The sequence below is a fragment of the Sus scrofa genome, chromosome 17 (assembly GCF_000003025.6).
Source record: "Sus scrofa isolate TJ Tabasco breed Duroc chromosome 17, Sscrofa11.1, whole genome shotgun sequence".
NCBI lineage: Eukaryota > Metazoa > Chordata > Mammalia > Artiodactyla > Suidae > Sus > Sus scrofa.
This window is the reverse complement of record NC_010459.5, coordinates 46,742,662-46,762,701: the sequence shown is the minus strand read 5'-3', so window position 1 is coordinate 46,762,701 and position 20,040 is coordinate 46,742,662. Positions and strand designations below refer to the sequence as shown.

General features: G+C 46.2%; 1 protein-coding gene across 1 annotated transcript; it reads left to right on the top strand.

Annotated features, from left to right (window-relative positions):
- On the top strand, window positions 16,804-20,040 carry FITM2 (fat storage inducing transmembrane protein 2). Its single transcript, NM_001128460.1, is given in 3 exon segments — window positions 16,804-16,985; window positions 19,407-19,858; window positions 19,861-20,040. Coding segments are annotated over 3 exon segments (786 nt in total). The 5' UTR covers window positions 16,804-16,812; the 3' UTR covers window positions 20,022-20,040.

Here is a 20,040-nt window from a genome sequence, read left to right as displayed (position 1 = left end):
TCGATCCCTGCCCTTGCTCAGTGGGTTAACCATCCGGCATTGCCGTGAGCTGTGGTGTAGGTCGCAGACGCGGCTCGGATCCCGCGTTGCTGTGGCTCTGGTGTGGGCTGGCGGCTACAGCTCCGATTAGACCCCTAGCCTGGGAACCTCCACGTGCTGCGGGAGCGGCCCAAGAAATGGCGAAAAGACCAAAAGAAAAAAAAATTTTTTTAATCCAGTTTTATGGATTAGGCATCCAGATGTCCATTCAACAGAGGAGGAAGTGGAAATTCAGAGAGGTTAAGTGCCGAGACCAGCTCAGCAGGATGGGGCTGAAGAGCGAGTGCTGTGAAAATTAAGGAAAAAAGTTAACATAAAACAAGACACAGAGACATTTATCTTAAGTAAAGGTGGGGACCGGGGGACTCAAGGTCTCAGGGACCAAGATCCCTGCCTCAAGAAACCACACTGCTTTTATTGTGCTCTTGAGGATGACGTCAAGTGAGAAGGGGGTTGTAGGTGCAGGATATAGGGGTTTTTAAAGTTATTTTAAAAGTCACATAGCTGGTTGCTGATTAAGCTTTTATTCTGGCCTTTAGGCATTTAACAATCATTAGCATTTGAGGAAGCTTGGCGTCAGCTATCTATGCATAGCATCTAGAGAATCACCCTTGTGCTTTCTGCAGCAACCCGGAGTGCCTAGGTTTGCACCTCGGTTCTCCTTGCTAATACATATCCTGCTAACAACCCCTCATAAACCCCTTGGGGCCATGAGGCTCCTTTTTCTTTTATTCTTAAGAGGACGTATCATGCACGTATCTTGCTGTGCAAATGGCGTGCCAATCTGCACAGGTCCGGTGTGCCTAGACCAACGCATTAAGTCCACATTCAGCTGACCCTATGAATAACTTATGCCTTTAGGTCTTTGTTCTTAAGCTTAAGTCATTTACCAGCACTGCGACTGTTTTCCAAGCAGGAAGATGGGGTAAAGTAAAGCAGGACAAGATGGAGTTTTCAGCAAAGAAGGCTAAGAAAATATTGTAGAAACATGTCTCGTGACAGTTAAGTACCTCGCCCAAGTTGACACAGCTAATCCCAGTGGAAACTGGATTCCAATGTCAGGTCTTTGATTCTTACCCCAGTGTTCTTTCACCCAGTAAAGTTGCTTTTAAGAGATGACATTGGGAGTTCCCTGGTGGCTCAACGGGTTAAGGACCCAGCATTGTTACTGATTTGACTTGGGTCACTGCTGTGGTGCAGGTTCAATTTCTGGTCTGGGAAACTTTTCATACCATGGGCACAGCAAAAAGAGAGAGAGAGAGAGAAAGACTGTTTTGCAGCACTATCTAATAGTAGCCAAGACATAGAAGCCCTAAATGTCCATCAGCAGATGAATGGATAAAGAAGATATGGAATATTACTCAGCCATAAAAAAGAATAAAATAATGCCATTTGCAGCAACCTGGATGGACCTAGAGATGATCACACTAAATGAGGTAAATCAGGCAGAGAAAGACAAATATCATGTAATATATGGTCTCTCATTTTTAAAAATGATACAAATGAACTTGTTTACAAAACAGAAACAGACTCACAGATCTCGAAATCAAAGTTACAGTTACCAAAGGAAAATATGGAGGGAAGGGATAAATTAGGAGTTTGGGATTAACATATACACATTACTAGATATAAAATCAGTTGTTAGCAAGGACCTACTGTATTGCACAGGGAACTCTAGTCAATGTTAGGTAATGACTTCTATGGGAAAAGAATCTGGAAAAGAATGAATATATAAATAGGTAAAACTGTACACCTGAAACTAATACAACAATGTAAACTGACCATACTCCTATAAGAAAGAACAGACTGTGTTGCACAACGCAAGGAATGTGACCAATATTTTATAATAACTATAAATGCAGTACAAGCTTTAAAAATTGACTCACTTCTGTAATTTTTATAATATTGTATATCAACTGTACTTCAATTTTTTAAAAAAAGAAATAAAAAGGAAGAGACTGTGGGACAGGAACCTTGGTGCTTGAGAGAGGAGACAGAAAGTTGAAAGGTTCTTGGAGATCTTCCAAGTCATTCCCTCATTTGCCAGTCGAGGAAAGAGGTTCAGAGTGGGTAAGTGGTTTGTGCAAGGTCACACAGCAACTGGCAGGCTCAGAACTGCAGCCCAGATATGTGTCATTCCAAATCCAAGCAAAGGAGAGGGGAGCTGGAGGGAGGGGAGCACATGTGAAAAACAAAAGTGGTGATCCAGGCTCTTCAAAACTCTTCAGGTCAAATGCTAGAGATTCTCCCAAAAGATAAACGGTAAGAAAATGAAAGAGATGGAAATCAGTACACTCTAAAGATATACTTTTTTAAAAAATGAGAGTTGCAACGTTTATTTCAGATTCTGTCTTGTTTTGTTTTGTTTCTTTTTTTGCCACACCCGCAGCATGTGGAAGTTCCCAGGCTAGGGATCGAACCTGCACCACAGTGGCAATCAAAGCCACAGCAGTGAAAACGCAGGAGCCTTAACCCACTAGGCCATCAGAGAACTCCCTACATCTTATTTTATTTGGGGACCTTTTTTCATGGACTCTACTGTTTAGGGATGCACACTTGGGTGGTAAAATTAAAAAGAACAAAAAGAAATACTATAAAAGTCATGCCGTGATTGGGGTGGGACATTTAAGGGCTTCTATTTTTTGATCTGACTGGTAGTTACAAGGTTCCTTATTGAGTTCCATGTTTGTTTTATGTAACTTTTGTATTTATATTTTATTTTTTACAATAAAAAAGTCTTAAAAATAACAGCAGTGACACCGTCCGTCGGTTACCACCCTAACCCTGCTTGAGGGTTTTAAGCTGCTTTCAACAGTTGAGGATGTGAGGTTCAAAAGAGGAGGCAACTTCCTTATGATCACACAGCAAATAATTCCAAGAGCCAGCACTTGACTCCTGTGGTTGGTGTGACTCTGAAGCACAGTGGTGTTTGGGCTGCTGGTGGTGGTTCCTAACCCAGCAAGGGGGAGCTGGAGAGGTCTCGCCACAGATTCAGAGACACCCACTCCTCCAAAAAGGAAGCACACCCTGAAGTCCCTCTGGGTCCCCAGGTCTGACTCCTGCTGTCTCTGCACCCAATAAGCCATGTCACCCCTTTGGCAAGTTACCCAGAGGGAGACAGGATGGCCTAGTAGTGAGCAAGGGACCTGAGCTATGGCTTCAGGTTGGGGACCCCGCTCTGGGGACCTGAGGCTAGTCATGCACCCTTGCCGAGCCTCAGTTTCCTCATCTGTGTAATGGGAGCAGTAAATAGGCGCTACATTATTTGGCGATTATGATAAATTCAGTGAGATACGGGAAGTGTGAGCGCGCAAGGCAAGTTTGTTCAGGGTTAGTTATTAACATTCCCAAGCAAACACCGTGTGACTCCATTGACAAGACACTCAAGAACAGGCAACACTAATTTGATGAAAGTCAGAGCAGGGGCTGCTTTGATGGGTACCGACTGAGGGCGGGGCATGAGGGAGTTCCTCCTGAGGGTGCTGTATCTGTTTTATATTTCCATCCAAGTGATGATTACATGGGTGCGTGTATATACAAATTCACCTAGCTGTATGCTGAAGATTTGAGGACTTTAAGTTATACTTTAATAAAAGTTTATAGTTAGAGATGGTTTTAAAAATCTTTTGTTTGGAGTTCCTGTCGTGGCTCAGTGGTTAACGAATCTGACTAAGAACCATGAGGTTTCGGGTTCGATCCCTGGCCTTGCTCAGTGGGCTAAGGATCCGTCATTGCTGTGAGCTGTGGGGTAGGTTGCAGATGAGGATCGGATCCCGAGTTGCTGTGGCTCTGGCGTAGGCCTGCAGCTACAGCTCCAATTAGACCCCTAGCCTGGGAACCTCCTCATGCTGCAGGAGCAGCCCTGGAAAAGGCAAAAAGACAAAACAAACAAACAAAAAACTTTGTTTGATTTATCTTTTTTTTTTTTTTTTTTTTTTTTTTTTTTTTTTTTTTTTTTTTTTTTTTTTTTGGTCTTTTGTTGTTGTTGTTGCTATTTCTTGGGCCGCTCCCGCGGCATATGGAGGTTCCCAGGCTAGGGGTCGAATCGGAGCTGTAGCCACCGGCCTACGCCAGAGCCACAGCAACGCGGGATCCGAGCCGCGTCTGCAACCTACACCACAGCTCACGGCAACGCCGGATCGTTAACCCACTGAGCAAGGCCAGGGTTCGAACCCGCAACCTCATGGTTCCTAGTCGGATTCGTTAACCACTGCGCCACGACGGGAACTCCTGATTTATCTTTTTTAATTTGTATTTTTTTTTAGGGCCACACCTGAGTATGGACGTTCCCAGGCTAGGGGTCAAATCTTGGAGCTGTGCCAGCCTACACCACAGCCACAGCAACGCAGGATCTGAGCCTTGTCTTTGACCTACACCACAGATCCTTAACCCACTGAGCAAGGCCAGGGATCGAACCCGTGTCCTCATGGATGCCAACCGGGTTCGTGACCGCTGCGCCACCACGGGAACTTCTCTTCGTTTAATTTAAAAGAGTTCTTTCAACAAGTATAAAATTAAAATCTGACACAGGAAAAAAACTCCCAACCAACAGAAATATACCATTTTGGTCTCCTCGTCACATACTTCCTACCCAATACACATAAATATCCTCCCCAATACACCCGCTAAAACCCCCAACACTGCACACACAGCCAAAGACCCTGACACCGACAGGAAAAGAAGTCACCGTCCAATAGAGCAGACATACCCGCACTCCCACTCAAGCCCACAACACATCCATCTTTTATTATAGATGCTTTTCCTCTCTGGCTGCGTGGCAAACACACCTCACATGCAAACACACAAACAGAGACACACACAAACCAAACCCACAGACCGAACTGACTCGGTGGGCAGATTTGTGAGTCAGACAGACGCGGGTGGGGGTTTTGGGCCCACCACTTCCTCACTGGAACCTGGGGCAAGTCATGTAATTTCTCTGACCCTCAGTTTCCTGATCTGCAAAATGGTCCCAGTAAGATCTTCACTCATGAAATAAAATCAAAAGGAAGGGAGTTCCCGCTGTGATACAGCATGTCTCTTCGGAGGCCCTGTTTCGATCCCCAGCCCAGCACAGTGGGTTAAGGATCCAGTGTTGCTACAGCTGTGGCCTAGGTCATAGCTCCGACTCAGAAGCTCACCTGGGAGCTTCCATATGCCTTGGGGGTGGTTGAAAAATAATAAATAAATAAATAATAAATAAATATTAAAAAGGAATGAGTTCCCGTCGTGGCTCAGCAATTGGCGAACCTGAATAGTATCAGGAGGATGTGGGTTTGATCCCTGGCCTTAATCAGTGGGTTAAGGATCCGGCGTTGCCATGAGCTGTGGTGTAGGTGGAAGACACAACTCGGATCTGATGTTGCTGTGGCTGTGGTGTAGGCTGGCAGCTACAGCTCCAATTCAACCCCTAGCCTGGGAACCTCCATATGCCGTGGGTGTGGCCCTAAAAAGTCAAAAAGACCAACAACAACAAAAGACCATAAGCAAAAAAGCTTATTGAGGGAAGTAGCTGTGTCATCCGTCTCTGTATCCTTAATGACTCACACCACATCGTTATTAGTAAACTTACATGTGTTGTCAATTCTCACCAAATTTTAGATTCAATACCATCCCAGCCAAAATTCCAACAAGGTTTCTGGAAGAAGTTGGCAAGCTGATTCTGAATTTTATGTGGGAGCGTCATGGCCCAAGAATTTTCAAGACACTCCATTAGTCATAGGATTAGTAATACGCGATGATCAAGAAGAAAACAGAAAAGTGAGGGGAGGGTGAAGCTGGGACATACGAGTGAGCCAAGGGGGACAGCAGTACAAGGAGAGGGGACAGCACAGGTGAAGGCCCTGAGGCTGGAGGGAATTGGATTTATTTGAAGAACTGAGAAAAGCAGGTTAGGGAAGACAAGAGGGGACGGGGGGAAGAGGTGGTGGATGGGTGGGGGCCCAGGTGACCCGAGGCCATTTTTTGAAGCCTGGAGGCCTTGAATGCCCCTGGCAGCTGCAGAGCTGGTGAGGGCCTCCGATTCTCCTTTGCTTTGCCCAGTGCCCAGTCCTGGTGCCCTACTGGGGGTAGGGCGGTGGGGGATGAGAGGGAGGCAGGGAGACTAGACCAGGCTTAGCCCTTTGGGGCAATGGGAGCATCTCACCTCAGGATGTCCTCCGAGCAGCAGATTTCCTGCAGACTCTCAGAACCCTGACACTAGAGGGGTGCCCCTGAGGGGTCCCTCTCCATCCTCCCCCTCCCAGTAAGCACGCTGAGCAGGGTGTTCTCAGCGGCTGAGCCAGGGGGCCCCTCATGCTCCTGGGTGTCAGAGAAGACGAGCCCCCTTCCCCAAAGGCTAGGCGAAGAGGAGTGGGCTGGAGGGTGGGCTGGTCCAGCGCGCCGAACCCCAGGGGAGCGCCCGGTGCGCGGCGCCCTGGCCCAGCCATCCCGGCCCACAGCGGCCAGGGGTCAAGGCCATGCCCTGGGGGGGCCGCGGTCGGAGGACTGGAGAATCCTCCTGGTCCAGCCCAGACAGCTGCAAGGCCAGGTGTGGCCGCGGAATTTGCTGTGTCGCCGGACACAGCAGCTGGAGCGGAAAAGCCTCCGCGTCAGCGCCCCCTCCTCGCCACCGCTCGCGCCCCACATTCCTGCGCGGGGCGCGGAGCAGGGCCACATCCAGGCGCCCAACCCGAAGGATTCGACGGGGCGAGGGCAGCAAGGGACCCGCGGACCCTCTGGGACTCCTCGCTGCTTAGTGGCATGAGAACTGGGCCAGACCGCCCACCTGTTAAATGGGGACGGGACACTTGGCTTTACCTATTTCTTAGGCTACCCTGAGCTGCCAAAGACAAGCATCTTTATTTCAGAGGAGATTCCCTTGCGCCTGATACCCGGCCAATAAGGTTTCACCTGTCAGGGAAATAAAGCTGGCAGGACACCGTTCTCATTTTTCAGGTGAAAGAGAAATGACTTGCCCTCGTCACACAGGTAATGAACTCTTGAATCTAGACTGGAACCCATGTCTGTCTGACTGTATTTTTAACCAACATACGACGTGGCCTCTAAATCCTATCAACTGTGGGTAAACTTTGTTGTGACCACGTGGCCGTTACTTTTGGCAGGCAGGTGAGGTCAGACCTGGGAGGTCGTGTGGGCCCGTGGTTAAGCGCTTTGCCCCGTGAGGCCCACTGACCCTAGCTTGAATCCCACCCCTGCTGCATTGTTAGCTGTGTGACCTTGGTTAAGTTTCTTTGCCTCTCTGTGCCTGCGTGTTTCCATTTATAGGATGGAGTGGTCACAGTCCCCACCTGTGTGGTTGTGAGAAGGAAAAGAGTCAAGTACAGGTGCCACTCTGGCACCTGGTTGAGGCTCAATATGTTATAAATCAATGTTATGTCAATAAAAAACAGAAACAAACAAAACAACTAGCTAGATGTTTAAACTAGAAAAATAGAAAATTTAATTCATGCTTAACTCAAGTTTAAGAAGGGGGGCATTCAACTGCTCTGTAAGAAAAGCTGGATTCTGTGCTGTAATGTGAAGAGAAAAACTGCCCCCCCAAAAAAAAGGCTCAAAAAAAATGTTTTTAGAATCTGAAAAATATGTATATGTGTATGACTGAATCACTTTGCTGTACACTTGAAACTAACACCTTAATAAAAATAAATAAACATTCATTTATTCATTACACCTTAATAAAAATAAATATTAGATTCATTACACCTTAATAAAAATAAATAAATATTAAAAACAAAACGTTGTAGATTCATTACACCTTAATGAAAATAAATAAATATTAAAAACAAAGCTTGTTCTTCTCAGAACCTAGGTATTTTATTCCCAGTGTGATGTTCCTTTTTTTTTGGATGCTGTTTCTTAAATCGTGAAAAATAACAAATGTATGAGATTTATAAAATATATATTTTAGTGAATATTTTCAAAGCCAATATCTCTGTGACTGTCCTCAAGGAATAAACCAGCACATGGACTACACCCCCCAAAACCCTCTGATCCCAGTGCCTCCCTCTGTCCTACAGGTAACGGCGATACTGAGGGTAGGACACTCATTTCCTTGCTCTCACCCCTAGTTTTGCCAACACTCTTTCAGGTTAAAAAAAGCCCCCACCTTCCAAGCCTCAGCCCTGTGACTGCTTCAGAGGCGAGGGTCTGGGGTCTGCAGGACACAGGGGCCAGAGGAGAAAGCAGGCCGATTCTCAAGGCTGCTGGGGGTGGCACAGGGTCCCTGGCAGCCCCTCCGGCCGCTCTCCCTGTGGCCCGAAGATGAGCAAAGCCAGATCCCTGCCCCACTGCGTCAGCCCTTCTGACCCTGTGCCCAAATGGGCCCAGAGGACGGGTGCCTGGCGTGGTGTGTTGGGGGCGCCGCCAGTAGATTTAACCTGCTTCCCAGTTAGGCAGTCAGGCAGCCTGGCCTCGGGCAGCTGCTGGCTTGGCTCAGCTGTCTCACCCTAGGGAGTGGCTAGCCGTCTCCTCTGGCCAGAGGGAGAGGTGGCCAGAGGTTAAGGATGGGGGAGGCAGTGCGGAGAAGAGCTCAGAAGGAAGGAATTGGTGCTGGAGGAATATTTCTGCTCTCTGGCCAGGAGCTGGGGACAAAGAGGGCTGCCTGCTGCCCTTCCTGCCAAACCGGGAATGAATTATTTCACACACACCAGCCAACAAGAAAGCACCTGCTGGTTGCTCTTCCTGGAATGACTGCTTCCCACTGTTCCCCTGGCCACCCCGTCGGCCAGTCCTTCAGACCTCAGCTTGGACAGAAATCATCTCTTCCAAGAACTCCTCCCTGACCCTTCCCTGATCCTACAGGGGCCTCGCCTCACGGCCCAAGCACCCTCTGTTTAACCCATTAGCATTCTACCGCTGCATCTTTTCAAGACTTTATGGACCAGAAACTCCTTTCACGGTGATACAATCTTGGGAACCCTTTACTATCAAAAAAAAAATTCATGGTTTCTTATTTTCGGTTGTTTCTCTTCTTTTTATATCAGAAGTTTAAATTTTAAAATAAATTCCTTTACATCAGCATATTAATAATTATTCTTTAATTAATTTAACAAAATAAAAATAATTTCTCGGAGTGCTTAGTAGGTGCTAGACATGGTTCTAAATGCTTGGGATGCATTAATGAACAAAACAGACAATGTTCCCTAGCCTCTAAGGCTGATATTCAAGGAGAAGGGACAGAAAACAAGTAAGTTATAAAGTATATATTTTTTAAATTTAATTTTTGTTTTATATTGGAATGCAGTTGATTTACAATGTTGTGTTAGTTTATAAAGAACATTTTTAGTTGGTACAACCACTATGGAAAACAGTATGGAGGTACCTTAGAAAACAATACATAGAACTACCATATGACCCAGCAATCCCACTCTTGGGCATATATTCAGACAAAACTCTCCTTGAAAAAGATACATGCATCTGCATGTTCACTGCAGCACTATTCACAATAACCAAGACATGGAAACAACCTAAATGTCCATCAACAGATGATTGGATTAGGAAGATGTGGTATGTATATACAAAGGAATACTACTCAGCCATACAAAAGAACAAAATAATGCCATGTGCAGCAACATGGATGGAATTAGAGATTCTCATGCTAAGTGAAGCAAGTCAGAAAGAGAAAGACATACCATATGATATCACCTATATCTGGAATCTAATATATGGCGCAAACAAACCTTGCCACAGAAAATCATGGATTTGGAGAACAGACTCATGGTTGCCAGGAGGGAGGGGGAGGGAGGGGGATGGACTGGGAACTTGGGGTTAATAGATGCAGACTATTGCCTTTAGAATGGATAAGCAATGAGATCTTGCTGTGTAGCACTGGGAATTGTATCTAGTCACTTATAATGGAGCATGATAATGTGAGAAAAACGATTGTATACTTGTATGTGTAACTGGGTCACCATGCTGTACAGTAGAAATAAACCAGCTATAATGAAAAAAAAATAAAAATCATTATATAAAAAAATTAAATTTAATTTAAAAAAGAATATTTTTAAAAGAATCTTTGAAGATACTCCTACTCCATAAAGACCTCCTGCTTTTTGCTTTTAATCAAGTGATACAGGCCAATTTACCTTAAAACAGACCAAGATCATTTTCAAAATAAAGATTCCCGGAGTTCCCGTCGTGGCGCAGTGGTTAACGAATCCGACTAGGAGCCATGAGGTTGCGGGTTCGGTCCCTGCCCTTGCTCAGTGGGTTAACGATCCGGCGTTGCCGTGAGCTGTGGTGTAGGTTGCAGACGCGGCTCGGATCCCGCGTTGCTGTGGCTCTGGCGTAGGCCGGTGGCTACAGCTCCGATTCAACCCCTAGCCTGGGAACCTCCATGTGCCGAGGGAGCGGCCCAAGAAATAGCAACAACAACAACAACAAAAGACAAAAAGACAAAAAAAAAAAAAAAGATTCCTTTTTCTAGTGGAAACACACACTTTTTTGTATTCTTCCCTGGCAGAATTTAATTATGAATCAGTGACATTGTAATGTAGTATGGTTATAAGAAAGAAAAATTCTTTATGAGAAGGCAGCTAAAGCTTACATTTTCTTTTATTTCATCTGTAGTTAACATATATTCATGTTGAACCTAGCCAAAGCCCAGTTGTAGCCTCAGATGATTTCTCTGCAACCATTCACAAATTTAGTAATTTTACATTTTTCAAAGAACTCAAGGGAGTTCCCGTCGTGGCTCAGTGGTTAACAAATCCGACTAGGAACCATGAGATTGTGGGTTCGATCCCTGGCCTTCCTCAGTGGGTTAAGGATCCAGCGTTGCCGTGAACTGTGGTGTAGATCACAGACACAGCTCGGATCGCCCGTTGCTATGGCTTAGTGTAGGCCAGCAGCTACAGCTCCGATTAGACCCCTAGCCTGGGAACGTCCGTATGCCTCGGGTATGGCCCTAGAAAAGACAAAACAAAAAACAAAAAACACTCAAACCACTATCAAAATAAAAAGACAAGGAAAAGTGATTTTCAAAAGATTCAAAAAGCACGTTTATTTGTCCAAGAGAAACTCTGACTTCAAGACAAATTCTATAACATCCAAACTCTTGCAACAAAAGTGACAGACATGTGGGGTTTCCTTATGAAATTACATTTAGCTTTCAATAAGAAAATGTTACTTTTTTGGTAACAGACATATTTTTGGTTCTAGGTCTCCATTTCTGTAGTAAACATGAAGCCCTGTGCTTGTAAAGCCTGAGCCTAAGAAACCTAAAATATAAAATTCTGAGCAAAGGTCAAAATTATGACAATCTGATTGAAAAGTTTTAAACCATATGAGATGAATTTGTAGCGATTTAGTTGAAAGTGCTTCTCAGTATGTATCAAACTTTTCTTTTTATGAATAGCTGAAAACGGACTTTTTTAAAAAGAAATGAATCTCACTCGCCAGTATTTCAAACTAACCTTTTTACTTCCATGTCTAAATCGGTCGTTCTTTCTTCATGTACTCGTTGAGAAAGTTCATTAACAAGAAATTCATCTAGGAGTTCCTGTTGTGACTCAGCTGTAATGAATCCGACTAGCATCCATGAGGATGTGGGTTTGGTCCCTGGCCTCGCTCAGTGGGTTAAGGATCCGGTGTTGCTGTAAGCTGTGGTGTAGATCCGAGACGTGGTTCTGATCCAGTATGACTGTGGCTGTGGCTGTGGCCTAGTGGCAGCTGCGACTCCAATTTGACCCCTAGCCTGGGAACTTCCATATGCCATGGGTACAGCCTTAAAAAGACAAAAAAAAAAAAAAAGAAAAGAAAAGAAAAGAAAGAAATTCATCTACTCCTTGGTTATTCAGTGGTTCATTTCCCATAGTGGAGGCAGGAAAGATGCTTGATTCTTACCCTTTATTGTCTAGTTGTCAAAATAATGAGTTGATTTCTCCAAAGAGGCCCATTACCTTTTTATTTTTTGTTTTTTGGTCTTTTTGGGGCCACACCCGCAGCATATGGAAGTTCCCAGGCAAGGGGTCAAAAAGGAGCTGTGGCTGCCAGCTTACACCACAGCCTCAGCAACGCCAGGTTCAAGCTGCATCTGTGACATACACGATAGCTTGCGGCAACACCAGATCCTTAACCTACTGATCGAGGCCTGGGAGCGAACCTGCGTCCTCATGGATGCTAGTTGGATTCGTTACAGAGGAGCCATCATGAGAACCCCTGCCCATTACTTTTTTAAGTACCACTACGAACCTCTGGATTTAAACATATAGTGCTTTCATCCACTGCAGTTATTATTCTTATTCAGGCTCAAACTTTCCCATCTTTGCCTTATGGGAGCCTTTCTAATTGGCTTCTGTGTCCTCCTGAAATGATCTTAGCAGTCTTTGCTAGCTTATGGCTTCCTTGCTTTCCGGTTTGACAAGATGGCCCAGCCTCATCTGGCCTCAAACCTAAAAAATGGTTTGCTTTTTTAACAGCGGTAAATCTACAGTCATTAAGGAAACATATATCCAGAACACTGGAGGTCTTAATATCTAGTCCAATGCTTGGTGCATAGCAAATAGAGGTGTTGGTTGGCTGAATAAATTAATAATGATTACCTTCACTAGATTTTAAGTTTCTTGAGGCCAGAGGCCATATACTTCAAATATTTGTTGAATAAATAAATGAAGGAATGAAATCCAACAATTAGGTGGTACCACTGAAGTCTCAGGCAGGGCAGAGTCCTAATATTTGTGGTCTTTTATCTCCCTCTGGTGGGGAAGGCCAAGGCATGGTCCTCCAATGCCCTAAAATCTTGTAGTGAAATGTTTTTCAAACTACAGATCCCTACGCATTAATGAGTGGTAAAATCAATTCAATGGGCCGTGACCAGTATTTTTAAAAAACTGAATTTATAATTGAATAGAAAGTATCAGATGGAGTTCCCATTGTGACTCAATGGTTAATGAGTCTGATTAGGAACCATGAGGTTTTGGATTCAATCCCTGGCCTTGCTCAGTGGGTTAAGGATCCGGCGTTGCCGTGAACTGTGGTGTAGGGCAGACACGGCTCGGATCTGGCGTTGCTGTGGCTCTGGCATAGGCCAGCAGCAACAGCTCCGATTAGCGCCCTAGCCTGGGAACCTCCATATGCCATGGGTACGGCCCTAAGAAAATATCAGAGTGCCTCACACATAGTATAGGCAAATTCTGTCACAAATTGTCATAAAACTATATTTTATAGCTGTATCTATATACTTAGTAGCATATATATTCACTTATGCTACATATATATTTTTATATGTGTATCAGATCATAACCAGTGATTTGTTGATAAGTATTTAACAACTATCTCTCTAGGGGAAAATTATATATGTACATAAGTGTATTATGAATTTCTCTTACTATAAAGAATGTGGAGCACATAATTTAAAAAAACAAAATATGAAAATACTCTTTACTGCATAATGAATTGATTCTCCCAGAATGCTTTTACTGAATTTGCTGGAGTTTTGCATCCATAATCAACTCACAGTTTCAATTCAACCATGTTTTGAATAATGGAGTTGTGGAAGTTCCCGTCGTGGCTCAGTGGTTAACGAATCCGACTAGGAACCATGAGGTTGCAGGTTCGATCCCTGGCCTCGCTCAGTGGATTAAGGATCTGGCGTTGCCGTGAGCTATGGTGTAGATCAAAGACGCAGCTAGGATCCTTCATTGCTGTGGCTCTGGTATAGGCCAGAAGCTACAGCTCCAATTAGACCCCTAGCCTGGGAACCTCCATATGCTGCGGGAGTGGCCCTAGAAAAGGCAAAAAAACAAAAAAAAAAAAAAGAAAGAAAGAAAGAAAAATGGAGTTGCATCTTGGTCTAGATGATCAACAAAGCAAGTAAAGCCCTGATTTTAGCATCTGCCATTTACCTTAGTGTAAATACTCTCACCAGAGCTGGTTTCCAGCTACAAAAGTAACCAGTGAAGACATAGTTGGGAAGAATGGCACAATGACATACTATACAACAGATGTAAGCAACTCCAAGGGCATGGTGAATAGTGCAACAGAGTAAAATGATTAATAAATGATGAGTTTTGAGTATTTGTTTTGTTTTGTTTTTGCTTTTTAGGGCCACACCCAGGGCATATGGAGCTGTAGCTGGGCTAGGGGTCAAATTGGGACTGTAGCTACTGGCCTACACCACAGCCACAGCAACGTAGGATCCAAGCCACAGCAACACTGGATCTTTAATCCACTGAGCGAGGCCAGGGATCGAACCTGCATCCTGATGGATGCTAGTCAGATTCACTAACCGCTGAGCCATGACAGGAATGCCTTCTTTTGTGTTTAACTGTTCTCTTATATAATGTGATTTTTAAATAACAGCTTTAACAATCGGTCTGCAGAATTTAACAGTTTGTTCTCATGGGCCTGTATGAATCTGTTCCAGCACACAGCTGCACTCACGTATTTCTTAATTTTTTTTTTTTTTTGTCTTTTTTGCTATTTCTTGGGCCGCTCCCGCGGCATATGGAGGTTCCCAGGCTAGGGGTCGAATCAGAGCTGTAGCCACCGGCCAACGCCAGAGCAACGTGGGATCCGAGCCGCGTCTGCGACCTACACCACAGCTCATGGCAACGCCGGGTCGTTAAACCCACTGAGCAAGGGCAGGGACCGAACCCGCAACCTCATGGTTCCTAGTCGGATTCGTTAACCACTGCGCCACGACAGGAACTCCCCTCCTTCTTAACCATTATGCAGCTTGCTATTATTTGGCTACCTGACAATCTTTAGGGGATAGAGATGGTTTCAGGTGCTATTCACAATCTACCTTCACAGTTAAAATATTTTCAGCTGTGTGGCTTTGATCCCCAACCATGGAAAACCAAATTAGTATAATTACCACTACATTTGCTTTTTAAAAAAATGGTATTGAAGTTGATTTACATTTGCTTTTCTAAATCTAACTCTTTGAAGATCCAGACATCTTGCTACATAAAAATTACGATCAGATAAATGCAATTTACAGGTATGAGGATCATCTTGAGATGGTTTTAAGGAATTAATACTTTCACTCTTATTAGTTGATTGACTCTCTGCATGAGAGAATTTAAACATCAATCTATCACAGGCATAAATCAGGCAAGTGTTTCCCAAAGTACGGTAGCTATCCCTGGACAGTGACATGAAATTACTTTAGGCAGCTGGAGATGATAAATATTTCAATAGAAATGTCTTTTTTTGTTTGCTTTTTAGGGCTGCATGCGCGGCACATGGAAGTTTCCAATCTAGGGGTCCAATAGGAGCTACCACTGCGGGCCTATGGCACAGCAGGATCCGAGATGCATCTGCAACCTACACCACAGCTCATGGCAACGCCAGATCCTTAAGCCACTGAGCAAGGCCAGGGATCAACCCGCATCCTCGTGGATCTTAGCCGGGTTCGTTAACCGCTGAGCCACAAAGGGAACTCCAGAAATGTCATTTTTGTAACAGAAGAAATACAGCTGGCACATAGAATCTATTATTCTATGGGTATTTCTGCTTGGGAGTCTATAAGTATTTCAGTTTTAAATGTGTATTGTCTAAAGAAAAATGTGAAGAAATAATAGTACTGGTGGTGTATGGACATGGCAGAAACAGTTCAAGTGGATACAGGGGGTTGAATGGTGACACCCCCCCCCCCCCGCGCCAAAGGACACATCAAAGTCTTAATCCCTGGGAATATGACCTTATTTGGAAATAAAGTCTTTGCACATGTAATGAAGGATCTAATGAAGTGATTATTTTGGATTTTGAGTGGACCCTAAATCCAGTGACGAGTGTCCTTATAATAGATGGAAGGAGAGAAGACACACAGACACGCAGAAGGGAGAAGACCATGGGAAGAAAGAAGTAGAGATTGGAGTGATGCAGCCATAAGCCAAGGATGCCCAGGACTGCCTGCAGCCACTGGAAGAGAGCCATGGAAGGTCTCCTTCTAGGAGCCTCCAGAAGGAACCAATCCCATCGACAGCTTGATTTCAGACTTCTGGCCTCCAGACTTGCCAGAGAATATATTTCTGTTGGTTTAAGCCAACACGTTTCTGGCAACTTGTTATGGCAGTCCTAGAAAATTAATACAGTGGCAAAGAAATGCCTCAAGGTTGGGAAACACTGAATTACACACCCAACCAGACCAGGGGATGAGAAGGTTTAACTCTGTGATAAATAAGTAACTGAGTCATCAACACCCTCATCTTATCGTCATTAACCCTCAGCATCCAGCATTTTCGCTCAATACAAGTATGTGGTTGTTTTGAAGGTGAAAATAAATCCAATAATTTTAAATGTAAATACGATGATTGTATGCATTTATATTCTCATGCAACTGTTTCTGGACACCACAATGAACCCTGAGTTCATAAATTAACTCTTGGGAAAGGCGATCTCCTCTTGTCTCTTCATTTTACAGATGAGAAAACAAAAGAGGCTGAGACCACTGTCCCAGCTCCTACAACGAAACGTTTATTCTTCCTTACCTCCAGCAAATATTCCCACAAACTCTTTTTCTTTGATCAGAGCAAGGCATAGAGGCTGAGGTTCAAACCTGCCTTACCCGGATGGAGCTAAGGTGATTTTCCGGGAGGTGATTTTGAGTGAAGAGAAAGCGACGAATTTGGAGTCAAGCGCGCTGCAGAGGCCGCCGGTGGCCAGGAGGGGGAGCGCGCGGGCTCCAGAACGCGCACCCTCCTCAAGGGCGGGGCCTGAGGGCAGCGCGCATGCGCTCAAAGGGAGGTGGTTTCGCCGGCCGGGACGAAGGGCGAGACGGTGGCCGAGAAGGCACGGGTCGGCGGACGGTGGCCGAAGAGGTCGGGCATGGAGCACCTGGAGCGCTGCGCGTGGGTCCTCAGGGGAACACTGGTGCGGGCGGCTGTGCGGCGGTACCTGCCCTGGGCCCTGGCAGCTTCCATGCTGGCGGGGTCCCTCCTCAAGGAACTCTCACCGCTGCCCGAGAGCTATCTCAGCAACAAACGCAACGTCCTCAACGTGTGAGTGTGCCCCGGGTTTCTCCTGTCCCCGCCGTAGCTACCGCTGTCGCCTTGCCCAGACAGCTGGGGGTTGGCTGCCCTGATGACGAGTCATTGGAAGGGGAGGTCCTTCTCCCCATCGTGACAGCAGCGTCTGCACGCGGGTCGAAATGGAGGGACCCCGAAATAGCTAGTGTCACCAGCAAGTCGCGTTTGCACACCAAACAAGACAGTCTGAGCTGACTGGGCAGGGGTGACGGGCAGGGAGGTGTGTGTGTCTGTGTGTGTGTAGGAGTGGGAGGTGGCAAGAGGGGATGAACCAGCTTCCCACCCCCACCCCGATTTCCTTTGGGTTTAGGGGTTGGCCGCTGCCCTGGGGAATATGCCACGTCTCTCCTGCCTGCCGGCATCAGACGCCGTGCCTCTGCCCTAAGTCCAGTTATTACCCCCTGCACCCCCAGCGTGACAGAATCCCATCACACCTGGGTAGGGTAGAAAGACCTGCCCTTCCCCCCACCCCCATCCTAGCCTGTGACAACCCCGCTCCAAGATAGTGTCGCAGGAGTGGAACCCTCCAGTCTATGACCTTTCCCCTGAATCTGCATGGATCTTCTTAAGCCACTCAAAGTTCCTGGCAGTGGCCCAGGAACACAATCCCAGCCAGGTTCTTTGAGATTTCTTAAGTCTACCCACCCCCTCCTTTAAAAAAAAAAAAAAAAAAAAAAAAAAAACCTCTTGGATTTTAAGGTTATTGACAACAACACTGTTGGAATAGTAAAGGGAGATTCTGAAAGATAAAAATTCTCCCTTGATGTGAGTTTTTTCTCTTCAGGATTATGGTGTCTGTGGCATCTCCCAGAAGTCAGTCCAGTTTTGGTTATCTGCTTAAAACCCTGGTTTCTCTCTCCAGCAGCTTCATCGAATACCTAACAGGTCATGGCTCTGGCCAGTTCCCTGCATATCAGTCCCAGGGAAGATTTTAGCGACAGGCTCTTGGGTAGTGTCTGAGACATTTTTGGAACCCAAGAAAGAGGCCTTCTGTCCTTGGCCCACCTTCCTCCCCCACTTACGAGGCTGGGCAGATTATGAAAGTGGTCATGGCCCCACATCTCTTGCATGTGTGTTCGCTGCAGCTGGTCCCAGGTCAGCCACCTTTGATAAGTGCAGGGGAGGCAGACAAGGCTGTTGCTGCTTGATCTGGCCTGGGAGATGCTGGAAGCTGAGCACCCTGGTAAAGTCCCTGTGGTTTGCAGGTTGCTATGGATTCTGGTGTTCTCTTCCATACCTCTGTGCTGGTTAACTGATGAAAGGGAACTAGTGAATCCTTGGCTCTGGAGGGGATTTTAAGAATCGATTAGGGGAGTTCCCATCATGGCTCAGTGGTAAAGAACTGGACTAGTATCATGAGGACTCGGGTTCGATCCCTGGCCTTGCTCATTGGGTTAAGGATCTGGTGTTGCCATGAGCTGTGGTGTAGGCCACAGATGTGACTCGGATCTGGCATTGCTGTGGCTGTGGTGTAGGCTGGCAGCTACAACTCTGATTTGACCTCTAGCCTGGGAACCTCCGTATGCTGTGAGTGTGGCCCTAAAAAGACCACCAACAACAACAACAAAAGAATCGATTGGTCCCCCAATTCTATTCAGCATTTGAGGAAACAGAGGCCTAGAGAAGTGTGGTGATAATCAGAGTCAGGGTTCAAACCTGGGTCTTCCAGCATGAAGTGAGCTCTCTCTGACCATTTCTACCTCGTAGGAAAAAGAGCTTTGGTGTAGACAAAGCCCGGGCTTTGGGGCTGGCCAAATGGTGGTTTAATCTGCGCTTACTGATCGTGTGAGTGTGACTCTGGGCAAGTTACTGAACTAGTCTTTTTATCTGTAATATGCAACAAATGACACCTTCCTCCCAGGGTGACAGCAAGTGCTCTAGGGGAAAGTGGATGCACGTGAGAGCTCTATTTTTACTTTCCTGAGCAAACAGCATAGTGCTTAAGGTCAGAGACTTGGAGTTCCCTGGTGGTGCAGCAGGTAAGGATCCCGTGTCATCACTACTGTGGTTCGAGTTGCTGCTGTGGCACAGTTGCAGTCCCTGGCATGGGAAATTCCACATACCACAAGCACGGCCCCCAAAATAAAAATCTAGAAAGATTATAGACCCTGGATTTGAATCTCAGCTCCACCACTCATGACCTCCACTTTGGGCACAAAGCTTCTCTGTGCCTCAGCTTTCTTATCTGTAAGATGGAGATTATAGCAGAAACTACCTCCGAGAGGTGTATGAGGATTAAATGGTACCCTTATTTAGTAGGCGGCCTTGTGGTCTAAAGCTTTTATCACCTTTTCTCATTTTTCCCTCCCTTGAGAGTCGAGAAACCTGAGGCATGCCATTTATTCCCTCTTGGCCAGGCCCCTTCTCCTCACTTCCACTTTCCTCCTCTGCCAGGTATTTTGTCAAAGTGGCCTGGGCCTGGACCTTCTGTCTCCTCCTGCCTTTCATCGCCCTCACCAACTACCACCTGACAGGCAAGGCTGGCCTGGTCCTGCGGCGGCTGAGCACCCTGCTCGTGGGCACGGCCATCTGGTACGTGTGCACGGCCATCTTCTCCAACGTGGAGCACTACACGGGCAGCTGCTACCAGTCGCCAGCCCTGGAGGGGGTGAGAAACGAGCCCCTGAGTAAGCAGCAGTGCCACGGGCAAGGAGGCTTCTGGCACGGCTTTGACATCTCCGGCCACTCCTTCCTGCTGACCTTCTGCGCCCTCATGATTGTGGAGGAGATGGCCGTGCTGCACGAGGTGAAGACGGACCGAAGCCACTGCCTCCACGTGGCCATCACCGCCCTGGTGGTCGCCCTGGGCTTCCTGACCTTCATCTGGGTGTGGATGTTCCTGTGCACGCCGTTTACTTCCACAACTTGTCCCAGAAAGTGTTTGGCACCCTGTTCGGGCTACTGGGCTGGTACGGGACATACGGGTTCTGGTACCTGAAATCCTTTTCCCCTGGCCTTCCTCCCCAGAGCTGTAGTTCGAACTTGAAGCAAGACAGTTATAAGAGATAAAAGAGGTGCACAAGGGATG